The 20431-nt window shown below is 33.7% G+C and overlaps 1 protein-coding gene across 3 annotated transcripts in view; it reads left to right on the top strand.

The window, feature by feature from the left end:
- The window catches only part of LOC124357168 (four and a half LIM domains protein 2), a 492077-nt gene that overhangs the window by 246426 nt on the left and 225220 nt on the right, over window positions 1-20431 (top strand). For 2 of the 3 annotated variants that reach the window (XM_046808680.1, XM_046808678.1), the window contains one exon: window positions 13412-13592. In XM_046808680.1, the coding sequence (XP_046664636.1) occupies window positions 13412-13592 (181 nt within the window). Of the gene's footprint in view, window positions 1-6267; window positions 6546-13411; window positions 13593-20431 lie in introns of those variants that run through there. The other variant, XM_046808679.1, reaches the window with a different exon arrangement.

The raw sequence follows: 20431 nt of genomic DNA, 5'->3' as shown, positions 1-20431 counted from the left end.
TGTTTTATATACTTTTAAAATTAAATCCTTAAACAATTATTCGTTTGTAAATTATTATTTATTTTACGAGTTTATTAGACTTAATTAGTTATGAAGTCAAAATGTAAAGAAAACTTTCTTCCATGTACAAGGTCAATTTAGTAACTAGCAGACTTGACTTGGGAGAACAAACAGAAAATGTACTATGCACATTCATTCCATATTTTGAATATTTTTTAAATAAGTACAATTTATTACTAATAAAACATTATGCATTTTAGCATTAATATACAGATTTAATCTAACACAGACTATTAACTAAATTAGACCATAAGAAGATTACAAGGACTGAGGACACTTTTTGGCTAAAGTAAGCTTCCCGAGTATTGTTATACATTTAATTATACGTAGCAACAAAGCAAATTCTGCGTGTGAAATTTAACTGTTTCGAACCAGAAATGCTTTTTTACGCGCTAAACCTGAAGTAATAGCCAATTGAAAATTTGTTTAACTTTGAAAACTCTTAAAAATTAGTTGTAATATAATATTTACTTACACATTTAGACTTCTAATTCAAAATTATATTAACATTATGAGTGTTTTCACTAAGATTTCTACGGACTTAGTATTCCTTCACTATGATCTAAAATAGTCCAAGTGTAACCGAAGTTATTGGAGCCGTTCATACAAATATTAATCACCAAAATCAGCCAGTTTAAAAACGTCAGAAACGCTTATTGGTGTCTAAGGCATTCTAATCGAGTTTATGGAGGGTCGCTGGGACGATTAAAAACCAGTTTTCGGCACCGGTGCTTATAGATGGCGGCTCGACTGCACAATAGATGGTTTTAAATTAAGCTTCTCATGTGTACAATTTAATCATGCAAATTTGTATTTTTGTGCACTATTGTTATTATTTATTGTTTTTATGACACATGACAATTTATTAATATCAAAATAACAATTTGCTTGAGCGCAGCAAATATTCCAAAGATATGCTATCTAGCTCTAAATGTTTGCTATTATAATATAGACTACTTATTTGGACGATTGCAATAAAATTGTTGAATTGTTCCAAGCTATAGAGATTTTTCATACTTCTTGTATTATAAAACGTGTGTATTTCATTGGTGCTCATAACAAAAATTAAAGTCCAATCCATTTAAAAATTTTATTGCTTACGACGTAACTATGACTAAATAGTAAATTGCGTGCTAAGCCGTGGGTGACTGCTAGTTTATAATAAATATTTTTAGAAATACTGTGCTAATTTGGTCGAAAGATTGGTAAATGTTTTTGATGAAGGGCTTCTGTTCCACGCAATGTTTTAATTGAGGACTCGGACTTTGTATTCTGAAACCGTATCAGGTGAACTAAAAGATCTATATCAAATCCAAAAGTTTTTGATTAAAAGTTTAAGGTTTAATAAAACTTTTGTAAAGTTTTTAGTAAGGGTCAAATGTTACATCTTTATATTTTTTCTTGATTAGACAAAGAATATACGACATGTTTACTAGTTTTACTGTTAAAAATATTTATGAAGTTTACAAAAAACTAAGAGAAATCCCAACAATTACTTATTTGCATGGTCTGGCAATGATGATGTACACATCTCTATCACATGCGTACAAACCGCCCATAAATAATTCAGTCAATACTATCTAAGAGACGCACTTAAGATACAATATAAGATAATTAAGTAGCATAATTCATGCACTTTCTCTCAAATCAACACCAAAATCTCATGTGTACATAAAGATATTAAACAAAAGTAGTGAGCATAGTATGTATTATTGCATACAATTCATGTGGATGCTCGGACACACTTCCGCCTGTGGTTTGCGGTATCGCGCCTAGAATATGTATGAGACGGATTCTTGAATTCACTGACGCACATTGGATTAACCAGTATAATAAACATTTCCATGTGAATGTTGAGTTTAGCTCCAGTTCACCTTCCTCTTAGTGCAGCGTTTGACATTTGACGTTGTCGCAGACTTGTCTCCTGGAATCTCGTCATATTCGTCTGAAGAGATCCAAAAAAAAGTCGGCGAAGAAGCTCAAAACGAACTCTTTACATCGTTTTGACATCAGAGACACCTATGTAGTGTAACCTAGATGAAGATGTGATCTCATTGTCTCATCAAGTGCATAATTTCATTACGATATTTTAGACACAATCTCTTAAGCACGATTGAGCAACCGTGTTTTATACACATAACGTAGCAATGATGGGAAGGCTTGATTCCTTGCGAATTTTGAGTTTAGCTCCAGTTTTCATGTTATAATACGGCGAAATCGACCTTTCTGCTGCGATTTGACTATAGTTATACTGATATACTGCGTATCATTGGCTCGGTTCTCCTCTACGACTCGGGCCATTTACAATTTGTAATCAACAAAAACACCATTTAGATATTGCCTCGTCCTAAGTGGATGTTGGGGTCAACGAGTCAAGGTCGTCTCTAACAAGTAATATAGGTGAACAGACTCTAATCATGCAGGACACATTCAGAAATGATCTTCTGGATTTTGTTGTCGGGTGCTGCATAGTACAGGTTATGACGTTGTGTGAATGTATTCTAATCATGCAGGACACATTCAGAAATGATCTTCTGGATTTTGTTGTCGGGTGCTGCATAGTAGGCTACAGGCTATGACGTTGTGTGAATGTATTCTAATCATGCAGGACTCATTCAACAATGATCTACTGGATTTTGTTGTCGGGTGCTGCATAGTACAGGTTATGACGTTGTGGGAATGTATTCTAATCATGCAGGACTCATTCAACAATGATCTACTGGATTTTGTTATCTGGTGCTGCGTATTACAGGCTGTGACGCTGCGTGTTTAACAATATTTAAACTATATACAAACTTTCTTAAAGTTATGTAGTCGGCATTGTAATACACAGACCTACACGTGAGCACCCGCGCACTTACATATTGTAGCGATTATATTAAAAATTTGGCCCATTACAAACGGTGGCCTAAAATAAACGTAAATTATGAATGAACAATTTAAATAATGAAGAATTTACCTTCTAAATTCAATTCTAGAATATTCTTAAAGAATTTCTAAAGTAATTAATGTTGAGGCGAAAAGAGATTTGATGCAGCCGTAGACAATCGAAAATTATACAGGGTGATTCATGAAGTTCTCCCCCACTTCTACAGCACATTGTACTAGTAAAAATAATGAAAAAATGTTATATAAACATAGGTCCGAAAAACGCTTCGTTAGCGAGTTACAGCTAGCAAAAGATTTCGCCTGAATTCCTGGGTAAAGAGTAAAATTAAAGCCATACTGAACTTTTGGAAAGGTTAATTAAGTAAGAAATATTGTGGATTCTTATGTATTTTTACCTGATAAAGCTAATAAAATAGGTTTCAGAACTGTACCTGTAGTAGTTTTTGAGGGATTCAGGGTTAAATGCAAAAAATTGGGGCACGAAACATGTATTTTTAAGTTTGATGTACAATAACTTTGTTAAATTGGTAATAAAATACATAAAATCAACAAACATTAATTGTAGAGAATTTAATTCTGAGAAAATTGATATAATCAAAGTCTAAAATAAAACAGAAATAAGTACAAAAAAATCGATTTTATTCAGTATAATACATTACTAGCTGTAAAGAAATACCGTACGGTATTTAGTTAAAATAAAACAAAAACTAAATGTTTGTTCCTTAATGATGAGATAAATTGAGAAAACAAGATTAACTGTTAAATAAATTTGTTTGTAAATAAATATATCATGTTTTATTACATTGTATTTTTTTTTTTTTTTTTAATAAAAATTTACATCAAATGTTTCGAAAATAAATGAAGCAAACATTTTCCCATTATTGTTTTACTAATCATCGAAATGTAGTTTTTTGTTTTATTAATTTCTAAAGTTGGTAACGCACGAATAACAGCTGATCAACAATGGTATTCTGTACTGTTACGTTAGAACTGTGTATTAGTGGTGTTTTGCAAGCTACAGCAGGAGATCGGGGTTCTGTGAATCGTGTTATTAAATGCAATTTTTCTGTGAGTTATAATTCGATTGTTTTATTCAGCGAAAAAAATGCCTTACTTATTTAATCAGAGGAATACGCTGATATGGTTTTTATTTTGGGTTACTGTAATGGTAATGCTAGAGCTGCTGTAGAAGAATATGAACTACGTTACCCTAATAGGAGGATTCCAGATACCAAAACAATTTCAGGAACTTTTCGTACTCTTCGGGAAACAGGATCACTAACCAAGTACTAGAACCAATTATGAACGAGCTGTCCAACTTGATGATGATATTGTTATTAATGCTGTTCATCGCAGCCCCAGGTGTAAGTACACGACGTATTTCTAGGCGGATAGGAGTTTCGCAGTCAACGGTGTGGAGGTCACTTAAATCGAAACAAATTTTTATCCGTTTCATAAACAAAAGGTTCAACATCTACAGCTAGGGGATGGTCCGCTTCGCTTGGAGTTTTGCAACTTTTTGAATATTAATAATCAACTCTACAAGCGTTATTTTGTTTACGGATGAGGCACAATTCACTCGGATGGATGTCAATAACTTGCACAATGAACACTCATGGGCAGAAGAAAATCCACATGAGGTAGTGGAACAGAACTTTCAACACCGATTTAGCGTCAATGACTAGTGTGGCCTTTTGCACAATCGGCTGATTGGACCTTTCATATTACCTGGACGCCTAAATGCTGAGTTCTATTTGCATTTCCTTCAAGAAGAGTTGCCGCAGCTGTTAGAGAATGTTCCTTTACATCTCAGACAAAATTTGTACTTCCAGCATGACGGAGCACCTCCCCACTTTTCACGTGCCGTTTCTGCTTACTTAAATCATCAATTTCCTGGACACTGGATTGGTCGTGGAGGGCCTCACCCTTGGCCACAATGATCACCAGATCTATCTCCATTGGATTATTGCATTCTGGGGATGGATGAAAAGACATTGTATACAAGACAAAAGTGAATTCTCGTGATGAATTAATTGCCCGTATTATGGATTCGGCTGTGCAGATACAGGGAAGTCCTGAAAAATTAAGAAACGCAACAAAAGCAATACACAAACGTGCTGCAAAAATGTATTGATAATGATGGCCTCATTTTCGAACATCTATTATACAAAGGTGCGTATATGGTTGGCCCACAACCTGATTAATTTTGCTTAAAACTAGTAATGTATTATACTGAATCAAATCGATTTTTTGGTACTTATTTCTGTTTTATTTTAGACTTTGATTATATCAATTTCTCAGAATTAAATTCTCTACAATTAATGTTTGTTGATTTTTATGTATTTATTACCAATTTAACAAAGTTATTGTACATCAAACTTAAAAAAACATTGTTTCGTGCCCCAATTTTTTGCATTTAACCCTGAATCCCTCAAAAACTACTACAGGTACAGTTCTGAAACCTATTTTATTAGCTTTATCAGGTAAAAATACATAAGAATCCACAATATTTTCTTACTTAATTAACCTTTCCAAAAGTTCAGTATGGCTTTATTTTACTCTTTACCCAGGAATTCAGGCGAAATCTTTTGCTAGCTATAACTCGCTAACGAAGCGTTTTCGGACCTATGTTTATATAACATTTTTTCATTATTTTTTACTAGTACAATGTGCTGTAGAAGTGGGGGGGAGAACTTCATGAATCACCCTGTATAACAGTAATAAACAAATACAACGAATATCAAAGGACTCGACACAACGTAACGAAGTTGTAAGAACCAACCAATCGACACATGTGTGACTTCATCACGTGTGTTTCTATGTCATGATTAAGTATGATTGTAATCAATTGGTTTACAAATGTATTTGTTCTGCAATTTCCTGTTACCATCATGGTTGCCTATAATACCAGAGTAAATTACGTTATAATTTTGTTTTTACATTTAATTTTTGTCTTTTGTTCGCATACTAATAGGAACCCTATGTATCATAAGTTCCAAGGAGTGTCGTGCGGAAGGACAGACAACTCCCGATATCCCGCTCTTGTTGTTATTGTTCTGTTTGGAACAGACATTGTTCCCCAGGTTAGTTTTCAGAGAAGGCTTCTTAGCCCTAACATTGCCTGGTGAAATAAGAAATTCTTGACCTTATTTACCATTTATAACTTACGTTTTTAATAAGTCGGTGTAGACCAATGTAAAAATCTAAATTAAGAAAGCTCTCCTTGCAGACTAACTTGGATCTGTACAGACACGGTATTCTAACCAGGCATTTGTTTGGCCCAGGAACAATAGAATGGACAACAATGACTCTCCTACAGTAGAATAGACAATGCTAGTATCTCTGGAGACGATACCTGACGCTAGAGACAAGAGTTTGACTTGTAGATAGTCTGGTGACACACTGTGTGAGGTGAGTGTTACTGTGGAAAGTGCCATGAAGATGTTGGACACCCAGAGGATACCGGCGTGCCCCCTCTTCCAAGGAGTGGACTGTTCCTTGATACCGTGGCCTGGGATGCGCTACGCTTGTGTACGAGTCCTCGAACTGTACGGGAAAGTCTTTGACCAGCAGGAACTCTGCGAGCTGATCGTTAGGTACCGTTTTATACTATGTTTACTTTTTATTCTGTACTTTTAAATTGAATTATTTATAGCTTCAATTCGCATAGTTTTTATTAACTGGTAAAATGGAGTAACCCTTTCCTCTTAAATAACTATCCAAGCTTTGGATAATGTACATCTGCTAACAAGTTTGGTATGACTTTTATATTTTTTCAGATTTCCCAGTATATAAGATATGTTGGGCAGATCAACCTTGCAATCAATAAAATGAAAGAACGAATTCAAATGCGTTATGCAAAGCACCTTGTTTTTCCTCATAATTTATAAGTTATAGTCCCTTGAATACTGCAATTTTCTACTTAATTATAAATGTAATTAATAAATACAATATTATAAATTAAATTAATAGATTTGCTATTGTGTGAGTTGTTGGATATTCGATAGTAAAATAAAAATAAACTAATTTGTTTTTAAGTATTTGTTAGTTTTGATTCTGTTTCTAGATTAGGGGATTGGGAGACAAATCAGTATTTTGTGATTACAACTTTGCCTTGTGACCTATTACAAAATTAAAAATATACATAATTCAAATTCGTATGTAAAAGCTTTTATTTGATCCCATTAAAAAATTATTGGATACTTAACTTGTCATATTAGTAGTTTATTTTAAAATAGAAGCAATGCCAAGAGGAACAATAATATTTTAATACAAACCTTACGGTACTATTATAACGATGGTATTTAGAAGTGTTTCATCCAAATTTCAACCATTATGATTTGGAGAGTGACTGCTTCGTAAGTTTGTTTTTAAGTGTATTTAAAATGACTTGTGTTTTACTTTTTTCCACATAATACAGATAATTATTGTAATAGCTCAGAAAATGTATTGAGATTGGTATGAATACATATTTTAGGATGTACTTATTAGGATAAATGAGCCTTTTAAAAACTTCTGTGTGAAGTACAAATATTATATGAAATTTGGCATGTTTGGATTATAAGTAAACAGCTACTTATCTGAATCTTGTCATTTTGTGTTTTTTAGGAACATCTGCTTCTTCCTTACAGCTGCATGTTCCATCTTGTGTGCACTATTACTTAATCATTTAATTACATAATTACGTAATAGTTAATACATGCTCAAAATTATCAACTGCCTGCTTATTTCTGAAACATAGTATCCAGAACGTTCTTTAATTTGTGGGTACCAACTTAAAAATTTTATTTTATAGAAATCTGTTACTTTTTGGACAGTTTTAAAGTTAGTTCTACCACTTTTAAAAGGTTGATTTGTGCTATTGTTTTGATTGTTAGTTTTAATTTTATTCAATAAACCGTAATGACACAATTATTACTACCGCGTCATTAAGATTGAACTCATGCCTAACATTTGTAAGTATCTCCACCACATTGTATTTAACATGTGTACAACACATTTCAACTCTCTTTTCTGAAGTTAAATTTATTTTTTCTGTGAGAAGTTCAGTATTTATATTACATCCGTGACAAAAAATATTACACTTTGCTGTGGCTATTCACTACGTATATACATTTTCTAGTATATCTTTACTGATATTTTTCTTAAAAATTATTGTTATATTTGAACATTTTAAATATATTGCAATCAGGCTTATCCAAGAATAGACGCATATGCATACAAGTTATGTTAACGATATTACCAAATCTAATCAGGCGTTATTTGTGGTGATACACTAAATCTGATTATTTTAACTCAATAAGATGGGGTATATGTTGGTTGAATATCCTTTATAAGATTCCCATTTAGAAACCAGTATGTACATCACTCGTTGCATCTCTTGAGGAAATAAAAACATATTACGTAAACTGTTTTCACATAAATAATAACAATTAAATTTTGTTCTCGGGTATTTCCTTAAGAGCTTAAGTATGAAAATTTGCAGTGTCACCGCAATATCGCCTTCTTTCAAACAAATAAAGAAAAATCAAAATTGGTTTAGCACTATATCGTTTTGAACTAATAACTGCATTCTTTAGAAATCAGAATTAACGTTTTTTTTAAGATGTTTTGTGTTAATGGAATCACTAACCTTGGTAATATATCAGTTTTATAATTATTCTTGCTAAATAAATGTTGTATTTTGCCTATTTCAACATAAATACTCCACAAAATCTAAAAACATATAATCAGATTGTTCTTTCAAAGGTAAAAGTAAAGTCTTATGACAAGTAACATTATGAAAACTGCACAACATACAATGTTCAAGGAACGATAGTTTCTAGTTTCTTTATTTTGTTATACTGAGTGAAACTTTCGTTATACAATAACAAAATAAAAAAAGTTTCATATTTTTAAATTATTTCAATTATGCACAAAACATTCAAGGTATTATTTAGGTGAAACAATAATCGTATTTAAAGCCATATAACAAATATTTAATTCTCAATCACAGCTTTAATCGCTAACCAGTTAAAGAGCCATAGACTGCCAAGCTCGCGTGAATATTAACTGGTGAATTAAGTTACAGCTCAAAATGGTCCGTAATCCTACACTATACAAGACTTGCTGGCTGAGCTAATACAATGGTACTCGTGTTACAGCAGACCTTGTACTTTGTTCGCACGTAAAGTTTAGTGTATGCTACATCATTACATCTACATCACAGGACTAGACGTCACTCGTCATTTTCTTTCAAGCCCGTGAGAATATTATATGAAGAATTAAATTATACCAAGGAATGGCCAGTGATCTACACTCTGCAGGATTTGCTGGCTGAGCTAATATCACAGGCTAGAAGACACTTATAATTTTTCCTAAGCTCGTGAGAATATTAAATGAAGAATTAAATTATACCAAGGAATGGCCAGTGATCTACACTCTGCAGGATTTGCTGGCTGAGCTAATATCACAGGCTAGACGACACTCAGCAGTACGTGTCAAAGTTGACCGCTGTTTAGCATACTCTTGTTTTATGTCCCCACTATTTTATGAAAATTAAATGGAACGCATAACATGAATGCATAGCATCTCAAAACCAAACAAACAACACCTAATGAAGGTTTAACAAGAGAGACGTTTAGTGTGATTAACTAATGCATATTATTTATGGTTAAAAACTTTTTAACGTTCTAAAGTGTTTTTCGTGAGTGTCTTTTAATTTTTCTGATAAGAAAACTTTTTATTTGATTGCTTTTTGTTTCCAAATTTGTTAACAGGGTCTTTGCTATAAAAATAAAATAGCGGAATATCTAATCGTATCATTCCGAATATGTTATAATGTTATTGAATTTTTAGCTATCAAATTTATATTTGGTTATTCATATTTTACTTTATTAATACGTCATTGATACTTTCCTGCAAAGATTCCAAAAAAACTTTTCTAAATTTTAAATGCAAAAGTCGGAAGGTGAGGTTGATCTTCTTCCGGGTAGAGTTCCTGTGGTGTTATGAGAATCGATTGGGAGTGGATATAAAGGTGGATTTTTATTAGCTGCGGGACAGCGAGGGTGGGGCAGTGATAAGGGTGGGGTGATAAGAGGCATCCTCAGTAATTGGACACTTGTTGGCTGTGATTTGTGGCTCTCCCGGCCCTCCGCGTGTCATCGATTGATATCGCGTCCTCCTTTGGAATTATCACTATTTTAGTATTATTAAAGGGTTGCTCTCAATCATCGTGAGTGAATTCCTATGCGAATTATTTTGCAAAGTTCATAACTGAAACGATTTTGGTGAAAATTCTAACTAAAACTTTAGTATTGAGCTTTTTCGAGAGGACAAGTTTGTTTGTGTTTGCCTTAAAACAGACAAATGCCATTTTCAAGATGTAAAGCATCTACTATTTTTGGAGAAGATAACCTTGAAGTGTTAAAGAAGACATTTGTGTTTCTGTTGTGAATGAAACTGGTGGAAGCAGTTGTTTGCTCAGGAGGAGGACTTCCTCTTTTAAAATATCAAAATTCCTTTCAATTAAATATTTTATTGGGTTATAGCAACGCTGAGGTGGTATAGGACGTGTTTTATTTACTGCACAGGATAATAACGTACTTACCGTGATTTTATCGGCAATAAGGGTGTCCACCCATCTCGAACACTGTCCGATACACTGATTCTATATTGAAATTACTGTTCATATACATATGTTCTGTGGGGATATCTTCACAAAGTTCTTGCGCTTAATTTAGTTAATTAAGTTTAATAGAGCACCAATGCACCAAACCGGCAAGTGGTTGTACCTTATCTCAATTGATAATGATATTTGGGATTTACGACGTTGTCGGTTTCCTTGATATGGGGTTGCTATTTTCTGCTAGGGCGTCTTATAAAGAATAATTATTAATTATTGGATCAATGTAAAGACAGCCAGATTTAGAGAGTAAAGGAATAAAATGAAACTCGTGAAGTGTATTACGTATGAAGATACTCGAATTATTTTAAGCTGTATTCTATTTTACACTCTTTCGGGTGGCAGGAGAGTGCAATAGAGGTGTATATTGTAAACATTTAAATACTGAATTCATTATAATTGTATCGATCTCAAATTTAATATTACCTGCAACGTGTTTAGCTGAGTAATCCTCAAAATTCGAAAATAAAAGAAAGTGGAGGGATATTTATTATTTCACTATTTTAGTTTAATGGATTTTACTCCTCCCTAAACTTAAATTTTGAGTACGGTACTGTGAGAATATGCTTCAGTTGTATATTTAAAATACATGTCGAACTAGTAAAGTTTTATTACATTTTGCATAATCCAACAGTTTGCAAAAAATTCTAGAATCCACAAAAACTATACGACCATTATGCTTAATATTTTATACTACAGCTATTATAATCTTGACATAACACGTTCTCAACTAAAGATTACAGTAGTGTTGTGTAATGTGTATTTATGATAACATTATAGTCTTGAAGCGAGAGCCATTTTGCCCTGTATAAGGACACAATGAGTGGAGTTACAGTTATCTTGAAATTTTTTGAGAAGATTTTCCTGATAAATAAAAATATCATCAGCCGTGCTAGTTTTGTTAGAGGTCAAAATAGATAGGTATCGAATGGGTTAAAAGTATGAAACGATACTTTTTTGTAATTGTCATTATATTTTTGTTAGATTGATACACTTAATACTGACCGTCAAACGCACAGATACTATTTATATCATCGTAAAATGACTAGCTAAAGAGATTGAAAGTCGACACTGAGGGTCTGTATACGGTTAGCTGAGTATTTTTTTGTGTGTCTGACGGTTGATTTTAACTATATTTCAAACTAAAAATACGCAATTTGCAAAAATTTGTATTTAACTCTCTTAGTACTCTCACATTTCTACATTTGCTAATTTTTAGTAAAAATTTCTCTATCGATTGCAAGGATAACAGGTTTTTTGCTTATACATTGCAAATTTAATTGACTCTTGCGCCGAATATTCAAAGTATGAATGGTGTATTTTTGTAATTCTCTTTGTCACGGTCACGCTTCCGGTCTGCAAGACGAACTATTGGTTAACGGTCGGAGTATCTGCGAATCATAATGTTCTGAAGTGTATACTAACTCTGCTGAAGCGTATGTACACAAGCATACATAATGTATGGGCTGTGGATAGCTATAGATACATAGAGAACTGTAAACTGTTGATGATGGTAACACCTCAGGGTCCTCAGTGTGTTTACATCACACACCCATTGCCAGCAATCACACATTACCCTTCGGATATAAACATCTTTATTGGACGGCTTCAGTGAAATGTGTTTTCATATTTTTGTTTGCCCACCAGATATGTTTCAAGGCGAGCACTCGATATTTGTTCACCTCGTAATTGCTGATCAGGTTGTTTTAGGTGTAGTCAAAGTACGGTAATATTGAATATTCCAGGATTTGTAATATTCAGGTGTAAACAAAGTGGACTCTTTGAAGTTTCATTGTTAAAAACGAACAGAATCTATTTGGGATTATTTGTAAATTTAGTTAAAAGTAAAGATATCAGTGTTGTCTGAGTTTTCGTGGATGCTGATTACCAATGCATAAAGCAACAACACTTACTTCTAAGAACTTCACTTAGATATTTATACGAATTGGCCAAATTTCCTTTCCCTCCAATCACGCTATTTAATGTGTAACATTTCAGTCTGTTGCAATGTTTTCAGGTACGTGCAAATATTAGATCTTCTTTCTCCTCTATTGACGTATTTGCCTCCTTTTACAAATTGGTGTGGGAATGGGTCTTATTAACAAATAAAACAAATCTGTTGAACAAGTAGAGAGTTCAATTAGGTTGATTTCTATGAATTAATTGCATTTCTTTTATAATTACCCGTGTGATGAAATTTCTGAAAGATATTTTTATTTTCTCCAATTATAGCCTAGTACCAAAAACCACCGTAATCCGAAAAAGTATATATATATATATATATATATATTTTTTTTCTTAAGGTTGATACAGTTTAAATTATCTTAAACTTCTTAAATTTGAATTTTCAAACCACAATAAGCTAAAAAATTTTAAAATATGCTGTTGTGTTGTATAACAATATAACTAATATAACATCTAAAATTTTATATCCTTAATTATCTTTATAATTGAGTTCATATCGGAGGCTCGATCAATTTTGAAGTGGTTAACATTTTTTCATTTTAAACTAATATACGGACATGTTTTAATGCTATACCGCGGGAAGGTGTTGCTCGCCTGCTCGCCTGTTGGTAATAATGGTTCGGAAATCATTTTTAAGCCGTTGGTTCTCAGGTTACGTGTAAGAGAGGGCTAACTTAGCCTTAACTTCGCCTTTAAAAATAAGACTTACTTTACTTTTTGCAGTTTGTTAATTTTCAGGTCACCTTTGTAACTGCATTTGCTTTCATTGAAATGTATTCCTACGACTTGAAGTATAGATGTGAGTGTGAACCTTGTTGTGGTGTGTTACAGAAAGACATGTTCGGGGTGCAAGTGTCCGCGAGAGGAGCACGAGGTGTACCACGTGGAGTGGGTCAACGTGAAGGAGAGGCTGGGGTTCAAGGCGAACACTGAGCCTGACAAGCAGAACTCCCGGGACCGCAGCTACAGCGAGGGTTATGCCTGGGTACCGCCGGGTCTGCCGTCCTACAAGGTATGCTTCTTACCGGTCTCTCTGAACCCGCATAATGGAAGTGTATTACAGGGTTCATAATGGAAATAATGCATCTTTGTATTAACAAGTGTCGCCAATTTCTATCTTTTAGAGCTACACGGTTACAACGTCCGTATGAAATATTAACTTTTTCTAACGAACCACCACCACCTGGTGGTTTTTTTTTTACTAACCTACCACCTTCTGATTTTCTTTCATTTAGTATGTGCAGAACTATATTTGAGTCATAACACATCTCTATCTATTTGTATTTTTTTGTTTCTTATAACTGTGAGGAGAGACAGCTTAAGTCTTAATTTTAATATATGTAATATTATTATTTACTTGTAATAATAATAATAATCTCAATAAATGTGGAGATTTTTTGACCAGACCAAACCGTCCTTGAAGAAATTGAATTTGTAGTTTGTAGCCCTCTCTCGGAGAGGTGAATTACCACATCCGTCCGGGAAATATGGAGATAGTTCCCCGCAAGTGATAGTACATTGACACTTCGACATTGTCATACTTCGTTATTCTATGTCATCCAGTGTTCCTATCTAGTAGACACTAAATATACCCACCCGCAAAAAATGTAATGTTTCAATTGTATTTTGGTTAAAGTAGCAATAAATATTCTTAACTATCTTTGGAAACTTGTTGTTGCTCATAAAGATATGCTCCAGGACTCAAGTTCGTAAGATAAAAGTCCAATGTAGACCTCTTAACAATAAGGATTTCGGAAGTTTTGTAAACACCTTGTATAAACAGTACTCACTTGTAAGGCAATTACTTAGATGTCGACTTATTAAGATTTAATAAGGTAATCGGAGATTGATCAGTAATGAGATTCTGCTGGTCAAAACTGTTTTGTTATGAAAGACAAGAGTTTTGGATTGGAGTTTAAATAACTCATCCTTTGCAATAATAAAAAGGTTCCAGAACAATTAAAAGTGCCAAGAGTGTAGGTTATGTAATTCTCTTCTTTTAGAAAATACCGCATGTAACAAACTTAATGTAGAGATTTCATTTTTTTATCGACTAAAAGTTTTTTTGTAAATCGAATAATTGATTGAAAACTGAAGGAGGCAACACGCGGGTCCGCGTATCTACTTTCAGATGGTACAATAAAGGCAAACCCAACATTCATAAATTAGCAACTTCAGTTGTAGCTTAAGGTTTAAAACTAAACATACACGATTATAAAATTGTGAAATGTTATTGTGGTAGTTGCTGCTCGTAAATACTGCCTATTTGTAGGTTTTGCTATGATTTCTCAGCAGCGCGAAGGACTTCAATTGATCTTGTCCCATCAATACGTTACTGAACTATACTGCCCCTTAGCTTCCAGATTAGAAAATGGGAACAGGATAGATAATACTAAACTTTTTACCGGTAATCGACAATTAAAGGAGAGTTTCTTTTATGATTAGTCACATTTAACACTATTAAATAAATATTACACCAACGAATGATGATGTTTACTTCAAAAAAAGGCACTGATACAAGAAAGTATGATGCTGTGCTCCAATATGTTGAAGACAGGCCAGACGTTCTCTATCCCCCCTCTGCTTACTTTGCCACAGTTATGCCGCATCATATTAGAAGATTATGGAAGGTTTATGGTCACTCTCTCATTTTATGAGTTTGCTTATCCTGCCGTTCTCTTAAGATTAAAACACTTAGTTTTTATAAATTCCATCATTGGTTTCTTTCTGGTCATGTAATTTACTTTGAACGATATAGTGAATTTTCCTTATTGTCTCACGGAGGCTCTTCAGACTAGGTGAAAATTGATTTAGGAAGTCAGTGACGTATCCAGAATTGTATTTTGAGAATGAGGATATAATATTTTATCAATGGAGACAATGGATGTTTTCAATTTCTTTTCGTTTTAATATTACATATTAAAGGTGTAGAGAGTTTGGGAAATGTGTGCCAAAATCACTAGAAATGGCTAAACTTGAAACAAACGTGTGTCATATTTATATGTATTGTCTCACTGTGTTGGAAACTTCCCCTGTCCATCGCGTGGCAGTAATCTTACGGGAACAATACCACGATCAGTTTCCTTAGTTCTTCCGGTGTAACGACTATTACGTTTTCCGGCTTACACCTCGTCGAAACATTATTAACATACTTAAATTCTTGAAATATTTCGGCCTCATTGTGCAGAGCCATCTTTAGTCAGTAGATGATGTACCGAAATTGCCCATAATACATGTTTGCCTATACGGGTGAATTAAAGGGTGCGGAGCTTTAACGTGATTGACTGAGGCTTAAGAAATCAACAACCGTTGGCCAAACAGTGACCAATACGGCTTATTTAACATAGGCTGCTTGGTTCTGTTGGTAGTAAACCATTTAAACACGTTTTAAAGTTTGGCACGTATTATCCAAAGATACTGTACCTTTAATATACAATATTAAAAACAAGAATATAGGGACATATTCCCCGTTTCAAAAAATGAAATACCATATCTTTGTCCGCTTAAGTCAAAGCGTGGGCATGACAGTGGTTTACAAATTTAATTTTACCTGCTATGAATAATCCCAATGAGATAATAAGGGGAATTAACGTAATTCCATTTAATAATTCAGTTATTAATCGATATTTTATTGTAAGGCTAATGTTTTGCCAACACCTTCAAAAATGCCGTGAAAGTACCTTACCTTAGTAGTTTTATTTTTAATATTGGACTTTTCGTCTTATAATTGGAAAGTAGGTCTGCACAGACTTTCTAAACACCCAACATGACATATATTAGTTATTAATTCTGTTAATACGGGTCATTAACACAAGCAGATACATTTTAGTTGCTGCCAAATAAAGCATTTTAATCGTGAAAATCATCCATCATAAGAAATGAATTTGGTTTCCGCGTAGAACATCTACTATTCGATGATAAATTGTTTGAAATAAGCGTTCAATTATTACAAAAACTTTTTACGCAAACTATTTCTCTTAGGTGCAATTTTGAAATTCTTCCCTCGTAGTATTGAAAACAATGTTTTGTCTGGCAAATGTTTAAGATGTAATGGTGTATTGTTAAGGACAAGTAAGTTTGTTTACATTTTGAAACAAATTTTATTTTATTGAGGAGTTCTTATTATCGTTACCACTTTCCATGTTATAAATTCGTAATTCAATTAATTTTTTCCACTTACTCTGTACGTAGTGGTGACAGCTGCAGTGTAGTATCCAAAACCACTATGGTTTGACTATGTTTTCTGTCGCATGGCCAGAAACTATTTGATTACAGTAGATAGCGCATTTATGCCAAACGTAAATAACGCAAATTGTATAGTCGGCGTTGTAATAAGATACGAGCCATGAACGCTGCACTTATCAACGTCACTGAAAGCGATGGCAGACACCCGAGCCGCGAGGCTCAGCCCTGAACAATAATCAGCTGACATTTATGTATTGACAGACGAGCGAAGCGAGCAAATGTCAGAGATGGTAATACACTTTGGCTTCTATCCAACATGTTTTGATTTCAACCCGATGCCTTGGAGTACCTGCATTCTGCATTCCATTTACTAATTCTTTGTTCATGTCCTTCGAACTGATGTGTAACATATTAAGTAACATTTTAATTTTAGTTTATTTTATTTCATTGTGGCTCTATAAATCTATATATTTAGGGTAATGGGAACTTATGTACCACAATAAATCCGTCTGGCTCTGTATATTAGTGACGTGAAGGAAGACTTAAATCATTCACTCAAACAATGATCATTTGTATCCCTTTACTCCTGGTAATTGTAGACTGTCTCTAGCCCGTTAGGGGAGGGGAGTGAATATTTATACCCAGAAGCTGATAAACTGTTCTTAGTAACCAAACAACAGGAAATTGTCTTTCTGACTGTATCCTTAGACACTTCCAAAATCTTTTGAAGACTTGAGGAATTTGAAAAAAAACTGTTAATATACACGTGTACAGTGGAAATGACTTTGCTTGTGTATTCAGTAAATGATAGGGTCACATTATGTTTAAATGACATTGGAATACTGCAGCCTTGTTTCTCTTTAACTACTGGATAGTTGTGAGAGAAAATTATAATGTAAGTATTTATACATCTTGTACATGAACCTTTTTGAAATAAAATTTTGGTCGTCCCTGACAAAACTCTACCAAAGCAGGTCTACCACTCAAAAGTGTCTTTAGAATTCTACATATACTTTAGGGATGTTAACAGCTGTACATTCAGCCAAGAACCACTGAGACTACCTAGTTACACAGTTACAAAATCCATAATGGCTTTTTCTCGCACCTTTTGATGATAACAGTGGAAATCGGATGGAGAAAACTGATCTTTTCTCATTCTGTTACAGAATTCATAAACATTTACCAAATTATAGATAACATTATCTAACTTATATGAGCTCTTGAATCAGACAATATCCAGAATTTTAATTAGAGTAATGTTTGTGAAACATTTTTTAAGATATTGTATGATAGTGGCCGTTAAATTCTGTGCTTATTTTTTGTCTCGGTCATTGCACAATTATATAGATCAAATGTATATTTTAGAATCCTTAAGCTCTCTAAAAATAACCTAAGGTCTCATAATATTCTGATACCTCTCAAGATTTCAAGATGGAGGGAGTTTAATTTTTTTTAATGAATAGTCTTGACTATTAATCCTCAAGGAAGAAAACTTACTGTTTTGTAATTCTTTGTCATACACGAAGATAATTATACTTATAAGCGTTTTTTGACTCATAGAGGTTTAGGACAGCGGTTCTATGGAGTTTTGAGACATATAGTATGCAATAAATCACATATTTCTGTATATTATGTGTAACTTGATAAATGTCGTAACTCTTAACTGGCTTCAACCAAACCTGGTACGATGAAGAGGAAATTATTGTAGCAATGTCCATTAAACTTAGCAGCTACATTTGTGCTAAGATTTATCTTGGTGATTTCACAATGCAGCGAATTAAATTAAACGTTTGGCAGGCTTTCGAATTTTAATTAAAATATACCACGTATATAGGTTGAATTTTGGATGGCTTCCCCCCCCCCCTACTTTTTCTATATTTCTTCTGATGCCGACTTCGAACTACCGCCGATCATTGTTGAGTATCAAGCACTTCATTTTGGTTAAGTTAATATTTTTGGCCTCCATCTTGGATCCACCATATTGGAATTAGTTATTGTTTAATTTAAAGGTGGTAGGCTATTGTGATACACGATTTCAGTCGAATTTTTCATCTATATTTTTCTCTGAGTACGGTGCCACATTCCGCTTGTTTTATATTTAATTGTTCAGTAACATTAAAACATAAAAGTTATAGTCAGCACATTATGCCAAGTGACTACTTGAATAATAATAATTACAAATTTGTATCACCGTACCTTTAGTTAAGTAAATGTTCAAATCAACCGACTTCTTAACAGTAGTATATCCTGTCCACACACTCTGCCATACATGTTGAGAGTATTTTGAAGTTACAAACTGTAGAAGTATGTCTAATAAAAGTAACTTTAAACATTTTAATAACATTTATTTCAATGCTTTAGGGAATTTTTCAGTCTTTGTCAAACTCAGATATTTTTTGAAATGTTATTAGCCATGATTAAAGTACCAATATCACAAGAACGAAATAAAGATATTAAAAGTCGGGTTGCACAAAAAATAGAATGAAATTACGCAAGGTTTGGATTTACAGGCTTCTCAATTCTACCTTTCCCGGAAAGGATATTTATCTTGGGAGTCCATATGTTTACTGTAGAGCTAGACTGCCCATGACATCAAAAGATCATGCGGACCATAAATTCTGCTTGGACAAAAGCTATTTGTAATAGCGTGGTCATCTAGGATAAAGTGGAACAGCAGTAAATATTATTACCGCAGTTTGACGGGTCACAAATCTCAGATCTACGTCAACACTGATGTCACCCTGCTGTCGGTCTCCTACGCGGAACAGATTTCATTCAAGGGTAGACCTTGCAGACCTACTACACTTGACGTGCTGAGAACTCACAAACACATTGTCCAATCGCATTGCGAGTTACTAACTATTTATCAGATCGACATTGGTCATAATACTGCCAGGTCTAACTACACTAAATAATAACAGTGATAAATACTCTACTGTACAATAACGGTAATAAAAACACTTAAACCTAATCACAGCCCTTTGTCACATAAATATTTTTCAAATACTTCGTTAATATGTCCATTAAATATTATGTTTATTTTTTAAGATAATACAAAAACTCTTACCTTTTGTCTAAAATATGGACAATAACGGCTTAAGCATACTTTCGGGGAGGTCGTTGTATGGTTTGGGGCCGTAGAAAGTTAGAGCTTTCCGTTTTGACGGATGCTACGATCAGCAACCTTTCTTCGGTACTTAAGTTCCCTAGTAGCAAAGGACCTTTTGGATCAAACATAACGTCATTATCCTGCACAAGACTTCCTTTGGATACAAGATGGCGGTACCCCTAAAGGGAGACACAGGATCATAACGTCTCAAGCAGTAGCATGACAGGAGTATGACTGTTGTATACATTCAGTATTGAAGTGAGTTTTGAAGAATGGGCTAACAGATCCACCATGACATATTTCTACAACAGTGGAGATAAAGATCGTCCTCTTAGCAATAAATATTCAGAGTGTTTAGAAATATGGAACGCATTTCCGATTGAAATAAGTTGTTTCTAACAATGTTATTGAAATATATTATAGGCTAATTACATCTCTCTCTCTCTAGAGAGTTACGTAATAAGGCTTATGTAAGTACCTACATCTCATTTTAGTATTTGTGTGGACTAACTTGCACTTTTACTTTTCCAAATCTTATATAAGTAGCGGTCCTCTCT

Source organism: Homalodisca vitripennis, chromosome 3 (assembly GCF_021130785.1).
Source record: "Homalodisca vitripennis isolate AUS2020 chromosome 3, UT_GWSS_2.1, whole genome shotgun sequence".
Classification (NCBI taxonomy): domain Eukaryota; kingdom Metazoa; phylum Arthropoda; class Insecta; order Hemiptera; family Cicadellidae; genus Homalodisca; species Homalodisca vitripennis.
The sequence above is the reverse complement of the archived record's forward strand: the minus strand, read 5'-3'. Positions and strand labels throughout refer to the sequence as shown.